Source organism: Schistocerca serialis, chromosome 4 (genome assembly GCF_023864345.2).
Source record: "Schistocerca serialis cubense isolate TAMUIC-IGC-003099 chromosome 4, iqSchSeri2.2, whole genome shotgun sequence".
Taxonomy (NCBI): Eukaryota; Metazoa; Arthropoda; class Insecta; order Orthoptera; family Acrididae; genus Schistocerca; species Schistocerca serialis.
In genome coordinates this window covers 244,317,958-244,333,215 of record NC_064641.1, presented here as the reverse complement: position 1 = coordinate 244,333,215, position 15,258 = coordinate 244,317,958, and the positions used below count along the sequence as shown (strand labels likewise).

Genomic DNA, 15,258 nt, shown 5'->3' with positions numbered 1-15,258 from the left:
TAAGAAAAGCGTAATACAAGTGCTTATTGCCTTTTAGTGTAGAGGACCAATTTTCATTCTCAAATATTTTGGGGAGCGACTGAATTACGACCACTCAAACAATGGAAACTCCAGGTAGGAATATCGATAATTTAGGAAAAGACAGATCGCTACTTACCATAAAGAAGACTCATCAAGTTGCAGGCAGGCACAATTAAGAGACTTACATAAAGCTTTCACCCACAGCCTTCATCAGTAAAAAGAGGCACACACCATTCACACACATAAGACCGCCAACTCCAGCATCTTCGGCCGCAATGCCGCTCGAGATGCTAGAGTTGACAGTTGTGTGTGCAACAGGTGGGCTTGCTTGTTGGTGTGAAGGGAGTGTGTGTCTCTCTTCTACTGATGAAGGCCGTGGCAGAAAGCTTTATGTAAGTGTCTTTTGATTGTGCCTGTCTACAACTTGATGTGTCCTCTTTATGGTAAGTAGCAATCTGTCTTTTCCTACATTGTTCAATGACTAATGTATTTTAGCAAATATACATAGAACCCATACAGGAGAATTGGCTTCTGCGAAATATTTTTGTTAATTTCCTTAGCTATGGGTGGAGTGAAAAATATTTAGTTTCAAAATCAAGGAAAATCTTACCACTCTATATATAAATTAAAGTGTGGAACTCTAACTAATATTTGTGAAATAGCTGTTACAATTTTCACACATTTTCATGAGGTTATTGTTGTCTCCATAATTAACCTGTTTTATCAAATCATCACTGCAATTATTGCCAAATATCTGGCTGATGACTTTTTGCATCACTTTCGAAAGGTCAACTATATTCAGTATTAACTGAGTTCATATCAGCAGTAATTAGTGTTTCACCTCCTGAAGGTAATTCAAGCCATCCTTTCTTTCTTTTGGTAATATTAAAAATTTTCCTCATTAAATTTTCTGTTTTATGACAGTAACTGCCCTTCTGGCTATTATTCTTTCTATTTTGCCTATTTGTTTATAAACCATTTTTTTGCCTGCCATCTGTTTCTTTGTAAGTGATGCCTTAATGATGCATCATAACTGTGTCTAGTGATCAAAAAATCTTTGTAACAACATTATTTTACTGTTGAAGCAAATTTGTCCTTAACCTTTAATCCTATTTGAGCAACAGTTCATTGTTACCTAATGCTCTTTTATTTCATGATTACCTTGTTCTGTTCGCCAGCCTTTTTACTTTGTTTGAAGATCATGTTTCCTTCCTTGCCTACTATTTTGATTTATTCATACACACACACACACACACACACACACACACACACACACACACACACACACACACTTTTTTCATTACCAACAATCTTATGTCCCTTAACCCTATACCCCAGTGCACCCTCACTATAGGGGCAAACTACAGTCCAACACATTTTTCCTTCAGCCCTACTTACATTCTTTGGCACTGCTCATGAATGCCTCACTTAGAAAGTTGTGATTCTGGCTGCAATCCATTTCTAACCCTTAACCATCACTCAATTCCACTTTAACAAATACACTGCATCTGCCAACAGTCACACCCAAAAGCTCCCATCTCTATTTCAACTCTTCTACCTTTCAGATCTTGAATGTGTGACCACACTCAATATAAAACCTACTAGAAGCCAATCATAAACTTTAAGAAAACATAATACATCTTAGCAGGAAGCTACACACCATGTTGGTAAAAAAACTGAAAAGTTTTGCACGTCTCCAGCATGCACTATCTACAACAATCCTTTCCCCTTCCACCTACCCATTTTATAGCCTACAAAAAGGTGATCAATCGCACAAATATGGTGAGAGATGTTGAGGAGTGTTGTGCAGTGCCAAACACATTAAGTCAAAGCAGGTTACTCTGCAATGTCAGTCTAAAATGGTGAATCTGAAGACTCTTGAAACTGCAATAGAGTTGTGTACGAACATGAAGTTTTGTCACACTGGAGCTAACAGTTGAAGTTGAAGATTTTTATAATACAACACCATATCTTGTAAATGGAGTAATTGCAACACAGTGGTGTAATGCTGATTCATGAGGCTTTAAACACACATAGCTACTTTTTTGATCTGTTATGGTCTTAAAAATATACAGGACACATGCTGTAAGCAGTAGTTCATGATGGAGTGTTAAACTCTGACTTGCATATAACACTACCCACGAGCTAGTCATTGTCTAATGGAATCAATATCAAACACCAATATTTAACACCTAGTCCCACACTGATGTTTGCCTTATTGTAGAATGGATTAAGTGCAAGAACATCACAAACTTTCGCAAATACTGAACAGTGTCCACACGCAGACAAGAAAAATAAAGAATAAAAAAATTACTGGATTTTTCCCAGACTTCCCAGTTAAAAATATACTTTTTGTTAGATGAAAATACACTATACCCTGGTACAAGTACATTGTTTTCTGTATTAAGTGAAAATACAATTTCCCTCACAGATGAACAACTTATCATTCCTTTGAATGATGAAGGTTTCGTACACTAGCACAGAACTTCCCAGAACTTTAGGAAACAAAATCCAGCAAAAAAACAATGTGTTTTGAAATGATGTTTGATGTGTGGCAACATTTACAGTTCATATTTTCGCATTATGAAAGTGTAAACAGGAATTCCACCAAATACAGCAAAGAAACTTCTGATTCTCTGAAATCGCGATTCTGATGTGCTTTTGTCCCACAATCACAGCTCGTCACAAGATCTCACCAACCAATGACAGCAGACATTCAGAGCATAGGACATATGAGATAGTCAGCCAATAGCAACGTCACTATTAGATAGTTCAAACACACAACAAACAGGAATAGTTAATGGCTTACATTAATATATACATACAGCATAGCTACAGGAAAGCTAAGTTTTCACATATAATATTGGCCATTAATACTTTTCTGCAGTTTTTTCTGAGGGTGTGGTTGGACAGGATCTTAAGAACATAGCTTAAATTGCAGCAGCTGAATATTTCTCACAAGCACAACCATAAATTATCTGCTGTATACTGAACATTTTGAGGGTTACATGGCTGAATATATGAAGTAAAATAAATATGAAAATCTAGCCTTGAAACTTGGTCTCTTTTAGCAATTGTTACCCTTTAAGATATACCAAACACAAATGTGCTAGTGAAATATTAAATAATGGCAATAAATGGCTTGTCTTCTTTGACTGAAATTTTTCTATCTGGCTGGTCCTCAGTGTTTAGTTTTGAATGAAGCTAATACTCCATGATTTAAGAAATAATTCATCTTGCATAAAAGGAAATTTACTTTGAAAGTAACACTTCTCGAACCATCATTCGCAATATTTTCCCGTGACATGCTACAAATGTGAAACAATGTGACAACACACTCATCAAAACGAGGCCCATGAGAAAGACATATTGAAAGCAGATTACTGTTATGAAGTATTGCATAATCTTTGACACATTTTGCTGCTGGCAAATGCTTGTGTGTGCACTGTGTTCTGTTGTTGTAAATTGTACATTTTCTTTGCAACTAAAGTTTTATTTTTATTCTCTTGTTTGTGTTTTACTGCTGCAGTATTATTCTTCATTATTGGGCTAAATTAAAATTCTTTGTTAGAGTTATCTGTTCTAATCAATCAACATTACAAAAATTTAACTGAAAATTAAAATTAGGAAAAATTCCCAGGTCTTTCCCTGATTTCTCCCAGATGAGAAAATTCCTGGGTTTTTCACAGATTTCCCATTGTCCTGGGACATATACACCTAAGTACAGATCTAGTTACAGAGACTGTTTACACAAATCACTTCTAAAGGGTCAATGAATTACTTTAATCATGATCAACTACAATACACACTCTCATACAAATGCAAGGCAAAAATTTTAAGGGCTGGAGAATGAACAGCATTTATATCAATTAAATTTTTTTATGTTGTTACATGTATTGCAGTAATGTACATCTAGTTTTAATGAGGCCACACTCCTCTTTGAGATGATCCTTGTGATGAACACCCCAAAATTAAAACCACAAACAGAATCATAAAGGATGCATACAATATGATATTTTAAGATTGACAGTTAAAGGTTGTACTTAGTAATTCAATCAATATAGCCAGGGACGGACCAAGATGTCATTTTACTGGCAGAACAGTTGGAAGATGCAACAGATCTACTAAAGATACTGCCTACATTACTCTTGTCCATTGTCTTTTGGAGTACTGCTACATTGTGTGTGAGGGGACTTAATTCTGTCTGGCGAGAAATCACATATGGGGTTCCCCAAAGCCCAATCTTAGGTCCACTATTGTTCCTCATATATGTAAATGATCTTCCGCCTAATATACAACAAACAGAATTAGTTCTTTTTGCATATGACTACTGTAATCAATCCACGCATACACAGATAAACAGAAGAAATGGTAAACCTAGTTCTTAAGTATCATTGTCTGGTTTTCTGTGAATGGTCCCACCCTCAATTTTAAAAAGACACATTATATTCAGTTCTGCACAGGCACTACACCAACGATAAGTGTAACACATGGTGTGGAAATAATGGATAGGTTGAAAACTTCAAAATTCTTAGATGTCCGTATAGATGAGAATTTAGATTGGAAAAAGCACATTTTGGAGCTGCAAAAACAACTTAGTTCTGCCACATTTGCTCTTAGAATCATTGAAAATTTTGGGAAGAGATAAAGCAATCAGCTGATATATTTTACCTTTTTACATTCAATAATGTCATATGGAATTATGTTCTTAGGTAATGCCTCTTAAAAAAAAATAAATAAATAAATAAACAAATACATAAATAAAAGTCTTTGTTGCCCAAAAACATGCTGTAAGAATAATATGTGGTGCTCATCCATGATCATCTTGTAGACATCTGTTTACGGAGTTGGGCATTGTGTCTACTGCTTCATAGTATTTATTCCCTCACATAGTTTTCTGTTAATAAACTGCTATAGTTCAAAAGAGACAATGATATAAATACCAGAGGAAAAAATGACATCATTACTTCACATTAAGATTGTCTTTAGCGCATAACGGACTACACAATGCTGCAACTAAAGTTTTTGATCACTTACCCAATGATATAAAACGTCTGATAAACAGCAAAGTAAAATTTGAAAACAAGATGAGAAAGTTTCTCCTTGACAACTCTTCCTATTCTGTAGAATAATTTCTATTATTGTGAACTGTAAAAAGTGGTGGGTAGGTATTACTAACTCACATCTGTATATCTTTTTTCTCATATAATAATAATAATAATAATAAAACGTCAGCTGCGAAACAAATCTCTTGGCAATAATTGGAGCATTTGAAAAAGAATTCAACTGGTTTTGTGTATTGATATGTTAGAGTGAAGGAGGCACTGTTCCAACACCAAATCATAAATAAAACAGCAATCACAGCGGTTGGTGTACGCAGCCTTGCTCAGCAATAAGGAAGTCGATATTGCATGACAGAGGAATTGTGTTTTCTAGGATGGTAGAAGGTTACCTTCTTAGGGGTAAAACAATAACAGTGCATACTATTCAAGTCTACTGGATCCACAACTAGATGAGTAAGTAATTGAGAAGATGCCTGGGATATGAAAGGAGAAAAACATAATCTTTCATCAATATAATTAAAAGTACTTTGGCCATCAATAAACTGAAGGATATTGAACTACAATTGTGGGAAAATCCCCTCTATTCACCACATTTGGCATGTTTTGCCATTCATTTATTCCCACATTTACAAAAATTCTGACCGGGAAATCTTGTGTGTACAATTATGACGTTACAACAGCTATAGATGTGTATTTTGCAGGTGATCTAGAACCTGCACGTCAAGGGTGGAATCAGTCCAATGGAAGAAAACTTTATTTAAACTGCACCAACCAAAAACACAATTACCTTAAAAAAGATGTGTTGTGAATTAGAATGTCATCCACTGCTAGACAAAGAAATTTTCAGGTTTCTCTCACATATAGGGTGTGCATGAAGGTGTACAGCATTTAGTTCCCTATCGAACAGACAATATTTGCAACCCTGCAACCATTACAGAGAAGCAGAACATCACAAATGATGGCACGTAACAGCACACATCACAATTTTTTTATGAAGATTCTATGGCCCCATAATCTAAACATTTGCCAGTACCTCAAAACAACCACTGCCAATCTTTAAAGGGATATGGACTTCATGCACAGCATCTTCTGACATATTCATCCTCTGACCTTCAGTACTACATGACATATCATGACTAGGTGACGAAATGACACACAATGTGTATGCTGAAGAATGTCACAAATGTTCTGTAACATAAGATAGTCACAGTATGGTTTCAGATTTATGATACTGGGCAACACTACACAATTTAGCAGTGATTAACCATTTTTATGAAATGTGGATATTATGGTATCAGGCAAAGATTGTGGCGCCACACCAAAGTCAGCAATGCACACTAATACCACAGGCATTAGCATAGTCCTGCTGCAATCTGCAATAATGAATGGGAGAGACTGAAGAAGACATGCCCTCTTTCTCAGCACAGCAGTGCCCTCATACTGAAGTTAATACAGAGTCAAGCATGGAAGCACTCTGCTCCAGTTCGTGACCTCAGCAGAAGCAACACCAAATTGGTTAAATACCACAGGATTTACTTTACAAGTAAAATTAATATAGACAAAAGTTATTATGAGAAACAGAAAGTAGAACTAGGATTGCAACATAAATAGTGGTGAAAGAACAAGAGAAGAAGTGAAAACTAAACTACACAAGATGAAAAAAAGGCACACTTCGTGAGCTGATAACACAATGAAAGCATATGTTCTTCAGATAGAAGAGTTTACTTGCTACCAAAAATTTGCATGGAAGACCTACTGAAACTCTAAATAAATTGCAAGACAATGAATGTGGACTAACATAGAAGAAACTTGGACCATTTGAAATGTGGTACTACAAAGAGCATTGAAAATTGGTGTACTGCTAAAAGCACTACATAAGAGGCACTGGAAAGTGGAAGGAAGGAAGGAAGGATGGAAGGAACTCCCCTGCCAGAAAGAGTGACAGTGTGAAAAGTGCTGAGGCATCCTTGTATAGTTAGTCTGTGTCTGGAATAAGTATCAGATGGGTAAAAGTACAGTAGCTGAAGATGATTAGAACATATGTGTGTGTGTGTGTGTGTGTGTGTGTGAGAGAGAGAGAGAGAGAGAGAGAGAGAAATCTCTATCTTGTTTGGGGTGATGCCCCTATGGTGATTTTCAATTCCCCATTTGTAGTTATCTTTATCAAGTTACAGCAGATCACTCCTCGTGACAATAATTTCTATGTCTCTCTTTGTGAACAAGAATTATGGAACTAAACAAAATTACAAATGTATCTGTGTCAAGCAGCTGGTATGTCTACTGATACGAGAACAACCAGGGATCAACACAGTTACTTTAATTTTGCACTATATCTGAGCAGATAGTAAAATTATCACCTCTGCTGTTACAAAAGTGACATATAGTGCATCTTAATTTTAAGAAGTAGTAAACACATACACACACATCCAAAGTTTATGCAGTACAATATAAATTTTCAAGTTTGTACTCAGTTAATGGGACTAAATATGGTCTGTTACCCTTGAAGCCACGGTGACAGTCACAACGGTGAGACTCCATGTTGCACTCCCCATTGTCCCCGCAATTTCCTGGGCAAACTTCTATGTGGCATGCCTCACCCATATAGCTTGCATCACATGTACACACTCCATCTATACAAATACCGTGTCCTGAGCAATTCACTGCAGAAGATCTGCTAGGACAGGAGTTAAATCTGCAACAATTAAAATGGACACATTGAAATACAATCAATGAAACTTTCAGTTCCAGTCCCATAATCAGTGCAAATGAAGCTAGGAAACTGGAAGGACAAGACTGTCACAAGAACTTAGAACCAGAGACCAGTTCTCCAGTCAGTCAGATTTCTGTCAAATAGTCTTTCAACAACAATATGAAATCACCGGTTACTAACATACCAACTATAAGCTCATACACTTAAATTTTCCAAAATGACACGCCATCAGCATGAAATGAATAAAAGCAGTGCCTAAATCATTGGTATGATTTCACTGACAAGTGTGAGTACTGTCTTCAATAATTCATGCATTTGCAAGAAAAATCTGTTGGTGACTGGTTGTCTATGATGTACTAACTGTGGTGGTAAATTCCTTTGGAATAGACAAGGACAATAAGCATTAATTTCAAATTTGATTTGTTCATTGGAGCATTATTTTGTCAACCAGATTTGGAAAAATATGACAAAAAACTGTCATACTTAGTCTCATTCATACCACTATGAGGATGCGCTGAAAACTATATAAAAATAATAGAAAAACTCCATAAACATATGGGGAAAAATATCTATAGGATTTAAAAATAAAATTCAACTATTAGACAATCTAAGACAAAACATGCAAAATTATAATCACATCTCAACTCCCATGACATATAGTATGTATTATATTATTATGTATCCTCTATAGGACCACTGATGTTGACTGGTTGGTTGGCTTGTTTAAAAGGTGTGTGTGTGTGTGTGTGTGTGTGTGTGTGTGTGTGTGTGTGTGTGTGTGTGTGTGTGTGGCAGGGGGAGGGGAGGGGGGGGGGGGGACCAAACTATAAGGTCATTGGTCCATTGTTCCGAGTAAAAGGAAAGAAGAAAACAAAGACGACGTACGGCACAATAACAGGAGAAAGGAAGAACCAGAAGAATGACAGAACGACAACAAACACTACAATGGACAAAACAGGACAAGAAAACCACAGAGAGGCACAAGAAACAGGGAGAAGAGATTAAAAACAAGAAAGTAGATTACCATGGCTGGCTGACCATGAGAACAAAAAAGGAGAAGCCAACCACTCTGCAACACATTTAAACCTCCATCCTAAAAGTCTTGGCGTGGAGGACACTGAGGGACAAAAGACATGCGCTAAAACTCAGATCAAATGATAAAACCCAACCTCATGAATAAAAAATAAAACTAAAGCTGCTGGTGAGGCAGGTTGCCCAACCCTGAAGGCAGGGTGCTGCAAAAGTTACAAGTCCACCGTAAAGTGGCTAAAAGTGAGCAGTCCAGCAAGAGGTGGACGACTGTCATTTGGGAGCCACAGCGACATTGAGGTGGGCCCTCGCGACAGAGGAGATAACCATGTGTGAGCCATGTATGGCCAATGCAGAACCGACAAAGGACAACTGATTCCCTGCAAGAAGCCTGCAGGGAAGACTTCCTCACATTCGCAGTCTCCTTAACGACACACAGTCTGTTGTGCATACTGTTATGCCACTTTGTCTCCCAAAGCTGAAAAACCTTACGGCATAAGACAGAACACAGGTCAGTTTCAGAGTTACTGTATCTCCAGGAGCAATTTCCGCGTAGCCTGTTTGGCCAGACAGTCGGCAAGTTCGTTGTCTGGGATTCCAATGTGTCCTGGGATCCACACAAACACCACTGAGCGACTGGGCCGTTCCAGGGCAGAGACGGACTCCTGGATGTTTGCTGCCAAAGGATGGCCAGTGTAGCACAGGTCGATACCTCGTAAGCTGATCAGTGAGTCAGAACGGAGAAGAAACAACTCACCAGAAGAGGAACGGATGTACTGATATGCAGGAGATACGGCCACAAGCTCTGCAGTGAATACACTGCAACCAGCAGGCAAGGAATGTTGTTCAATATGGTCTCTGTGGACACAGGCGAAGCCAAAATTACCATCAGCTATCAAGCCGTCAGTGTAAACAACTTCAGAGCCCTGGAACACATCAAGAATCGAAAGGGAGTGACAGCGGAGAGCGGCAGGGTTAACAGAGTCCTTAGGGCCATGCAAAAGGTCCAGATGAAGCTTCGGCCAAGGTGTACACCATGGAGGTGTACGTGAGTGGACCTCAAGTAGAAGTGGTAAAGGGAAGGACTCCAGTTTGGAGAGAAGGGATTGCACGCAAACCGCAATCGTGACCCCTGACCTGGGCCGCCGATGCTGGAGATGAACTGCCTCGGGTCGGAAAAGGAGACGGTAATTCAGACGCTCAGGCGAACTACGTGTGCAACATAACTGGCGAGCAGTTGTGCACGTCGGATCCGCAATCGAGGGACTCTGGCTTCCACCAGGACACTGGTCACCAGACTTGTTCTAAAAGCTCCCGTCACTAGGCAGATGCCACAGTGGTGCACTGGGTTGAGTAAACGTAGCACTGAGGGCGCCACCGAGCCATAAACCGGACTCCCATAGTGAAGGCGGGATTGAACAAAGACTCTGTAGAGTTGCAGCAGTGTAGAGCGATCTGCACCCCAGTTGGTGTTGCTCACACAGTGAAAGGCATTGAAGTGTCGCCAGCACTTCCACTTAAGCTCACGAAGGTGAGGTAGCCAAGTCAATCAGGTGTCAAAAACCAGTCCTAAGAATTGGTATGTCTCTACTACAGTGAGTGGATCATCATTAAGGTAAAGTTCTGGTTCCGGATGAACGGTACAACACCGACAGAAGTGCAAGACACACGACTTTGCGACTAAAAACTGCAAGCCGTCGGCTAGAGCCCATGACTGCACCTTGTGAATGGCTCCCTGTAGGTGCTGTTCTAGAGAACGAGGAGCAATAAGAAATGCAGAAGTCATCCACATACAGAGTAGGGGAGACAAACGGCCCTACAGCTGCCGCTAGTCATTAATGGCCACTAAAAATAGAGATACAGTCAATATGGAGCCCTGCAGAATACCATTCTCCTGAGTAAGGGGAGGAACCATGGGAAGCATCGATCTGGACACTGAACGTATGGAGCAACAGAAAGTTTTGAACAAAAATCGGCAGTGGACCCTGGAGACGCCACTCATACAATGTGGCAAGGATATAAAGTCGCCAGGTCATGTTGCATGCTTTACGCAAGTCAAAAAAGACGGCAACCAGGTGTTGGCGTCTGGAAAAGGCTGCTTGGATGGCAGACTCTAAGGACATAAGATTATCATTGGTAGAGCGACCCTAGCGGAAGCCGCCCTGACATGGAGCCAGTAGGCCAGATGACTCCAGGACTCAACCCAACCGCCAACACACCATACGTTCCAGCAGCTTACGGAGAACATTGGTGAGGCTGATGGGCCAATAGTTACCCAACTCAAGTAAATTTTTACCGGGTTTTAGCACTGGAATGATGGTGTTCTCCAGCCATTGAGATGGAAAGATGCCACCGCACCAGATCTGGTTGAAGATGACAAGGAGATTTTGCTTGTAGTCAGACGAAAGATGTTTAATCATCTGACTGGATCCGATCCGGCCCAGGAGCTGTGTTGGGGCAATGTGCAAGGGCGCTGAGAAGCTCCCACTCTTGAAAGGGGGCGTTATAGGGTTCACTGTGGCATGTAGTGAACGAGAGGATTTTCCTTTCCATCCGCCATTTGAGGGAGCGAAAGGCTAGGTGATAGTTCTCCAATGTAGAGGCTGGAGCATACTGCTCAGCAAAGTGCTCAGCAATCGCGCCTGTGTCTGTAGAGAGCACACCACTGATGTTAACGACAGGGACACCTGTTGGGGTCTGGTACCCAAAAAGATGTCTGATCTTCGTCCAGACTTGGGAAGGTGGCATATGGCACCCAATGGTCAACATGTACCTCCCCTGTTTCTGTCGTTTTATAAGCAGGCGAACACAAGCACGGAGCCGCTTAAAGGCTATTAGGTGCTCTAGGGAAGGGTGCCGCTTTTATTGCTGTAGAGCTCGTTGACACTCTGTAATTGCTTCAGCGACACCAGCGATCACCAACAGACTGCCTTTCACCGGGGGCACCCTAAAGAACAAGGGATCATGTTTTCCACCTCAGAAACGATCGTTTTAGTCACCTGCTCAACCACGACATTGATGTTACTGTGTGGGGGAGATTTAAGGATGACAGCAGAGGTGAATGTTTCCCAGTCTGCCTTGTTTAAAGCCCATCTGGGTAAGTGTCCATGGGCATGACGCCAGGGGAGTGATAGGAATATGGGGAACTGGTCACTACCATACAGGTCATCATGTGCTCTCCAGTGGATAGATGGGAGAAGGCCTGGGCTGCAAATTGACAAATCAATGGCCGAGTAACTACCATGAGCCACAATGAAATGTGTGAGGGACATAGTATACAGGGTGTTACAAATAGGTACGGCCAAACTTTCAGGAAACATTCCTCACACACAAATAAAGAAAAGATGTTATGTGGACATGTGTCCGGAAACGCTTAATTTCCATGTTAGAGCTCATTTTAGTTTCGATGGTATGTACTGTACTTCCTTGATTCACCGCCAGTTGGCCCAATTGAAGGAAGGTAATGTTGACTTTGGTGCTTATGTTGAGATGCGACTCACTGCTCTACAGTACTAGCATCAAGCACATCAGTACGTAGCATCAAAAGGTTAGTGTTCATCACGAACGTAGTTTTGCAGTCAGTGCAATGTTTACAAATGCGGAGTTGGATTAGCACGGGGCAATAGCCGTGGCGTGGTACGTTTGTATCGAGACAAATTTCCAGAACGAAGGTGTCCCGACAGGAAGACATTCGAAGCAATTGATCGGCGTCTTAGGGAGCACGGAACATTCCAGTCTATGACTCGCAACTGGGGAAGACCTAGAACGACGAGGACACCTGCACTGGACGAGGCAATTCTTCGTGCAGTTGACGATAACCCTAATGTCAGCGTCAGACAAGTTGCTGCTGTACAAGGTAACGTTGACCACGTCACTGTATGGAGAGTGCTACGGGACAACCAGTTGTTTTCGTATCATGTACAGCATGTGCAAGCATTATCAGCAGCTGATTGGCCTCCACGGGTACACTTCTGCGAATGGCTCATCCAACAATGTGTTAATCCTCATTTCAGTGCAAATGTTCTCTTTACGGATGAGGCTTCATTCCAACGTGATCAAATTTTAAATTTTCACAATCAACATGTGTGGGCTGACGAGAATCCGCACGCAATTGTGCAATCACGTCATCAACACAGATTTTCTGTGAACGTTTGGGCAGGCATTGTTGGTGATGTCTTGATTGGGCCCCATGTTCTTCCACCTACACTCAATGAAGCATGTTGTCATGATTTCATACAGGATACTCTACCTAAGCTGCTAGAACATGTGCCTTTACAAGTACGACACAACATGTGGTTCATGCACGATGGAGCTCATGCACATTTCAGTCGAAGTGTTCGTACGCTTCTCAACAACAGATTCAGTGACCGATGGATTGGTAGAGGCGGACCAATTCCATGGCCTCCACGCTCTCCTGACCTCAACCCTCTTGACTTTCATGTATGGAGGCATTTGAAAGCTCTTGTCTACGCAACCCCGGAGCCAAATGTAGAGACTCTTCATGCTCGTATTGTGGACGGCTGTGATACAATACGCCGTTCTCCAGGGCTGCATCAGCGCATCAGGGATTCCATGCGACGGACGGTGGATTCATGTATCCTCGCTAACGGAGGACATTTTGAACATTTCCTGTAACAAAGTGTTTGAAGTCACGCTGGTACATTCTGTTGCTGTGTGTTTCCATTCCATGATTAATGTGATTTGAAAAGAAGTAATAAAATGAGCTCTAACATGGAAAGTAAGCGTTTCCGGGCACATGTCCACATGACATATTTTCTTTCTTTGTGTGTGAGGAATGTTTCCTGAAAGTTTGGTCATACCTTTTTGTAACACCCTGTATAAGAGGCAGAGGTCAAGTTAGGACAGTAAATTTTCAGCATCTCTGCCACAGCCAGTAAGCACGGTGTTACTCCACAAGGCATTATGGGCATTAAAATCTCTTAAATGTAGGAAAGGTTTAGGGAGTTGATCAATCAGCGCAGCCAATTCGTTCAGGGGTAAAGCACCATCTGAAGGGAGATATACGTTGCAGACAGTTATTTCCTGTGTCACCAATATCCTGACAGCCATAGCTTCAAGAGGAGTTAGAAGGGGGGCACAGGTTCACTACAAACTGAGTTCAGGACATAAATGCAAACTCCACTTGGCACTCTATTATATTCGTTGTGGTTCTTGTAATATCCACTGTAGCCACGAAGGGCAGGGGTCTGCATTGCCAGGAACCAGGCTTCCTGGAGGGCAATACAGAAGGCAGGTGTAAAGCTTAACAGTTGCCGTAGCTCAGCCAGGTAGTGGAAAAAACCACCGCAATTCCACTGGATGATTACGTGATCATGAGACTGGGAAAGCATGAAACACTATGAGGCATTTACGCCTCACGGTCACCTGCCGCCACCGACTTATTTCCTGAACAGGCTATATCCTTTGTGTCTGAGGGCCTGGTGAGATCTAGGTCCTCAGTGGATGTCAGAATCTTCACCTCATCCTCAGATGCAGAGCTTGTAGGCAGCAGTGGTGTGGGTGCCACCACAATTCCCTTGATTCTGGGGTCTTCTTTCTGGATTTCTCTCACTGATCCTTCGGTTTCTTTGGCTGGAAGGGCACCACTGATTCTGTCTCTGGGATGGAGGATGATAGTGAAGCCCTACGACCAGCTGCTTTTGGGTACTTCAGCCACTGGCGGGTGTCATCTTTCCCACTAGCAGAAACCTGGTAAGGTAGTGACCCAATGGACTCCTTCCTAGCAAGAGGAGCCAAAGAAGACTTACGCTTCTCCAGCTGAGAAGTGGGGACTGGTGTCCCCAATGGTTGGGGGGACAGTGCTCCCAAGGTAGGTGGGAGCAACAGGGAGGGAAGTCCCCCCACCAGCAAGAAGGCAGGTGTACTCTTATGACTCTGAAAGCCAACTGGAACTCACGGAACTGATGGGGCTACAACTGTTCTCGTAGTGGCGGCATAAGAGAAGGTCACAGCCACAGGATGTAGGCCCTCAAATTTCATCTTAGCCTTAGTGTAAGCTAGTTGGTCCAGCATCTTGTATTCCACGATTTCCCTTTCGTGCTGTAAAACCCTGCAGTCTCATGAGCAAGGGGAATGACGCTCTCCGTAGTCGACACAGATGGGAGGGAGGGCACATGGAGTATTGGGATGGGATGGACGTCCACAATCTCAACATGTGAAGTACAGTAGGAAGATATATGGCCGAACTTCCAGAACTTAAAGCAGTGCAATTGGGGAGGTATACATGGCTTGACATCACAGCAGTAGACCATCACTTTGACCTTCTCGGGTAATGTGTCAGCCTTAAAGGCCAAGATGAAGGCGCCGGTGGCAACCTGATTATCCCTCGGACACCAAAGGACATGCTGGACGAAATGATTTGGGTTGGGTTGTTTTGGGGAGGAGACCAGACAGCGAGGTCATCAGTCTCATTCG

The 15,258-nt window shown here is 41.6% G+C and overlaps 1 protein-coding gene across 1 annotated transcript in view; it reads right to left on the bottom strand.

The window, feature by feature from the left end:
• The window catches only part of LOC126473640 (attractin), a 293,725-nt gene that overhangs the window by 246,995 nt on the left and 31,472 nt on the right, over positions 1-15,258 (bottom strand). The window contains exon 4 of the mRNA XM_050100828.1: positions 7,583-7,776. Coding sequence (XP_049956785.1) covers positions 7,583-7,776 — 194 coding nt within the window. The remainder of the gene's footprint in view (positions 1-7,582; positions 7,777-15,258) is intronic.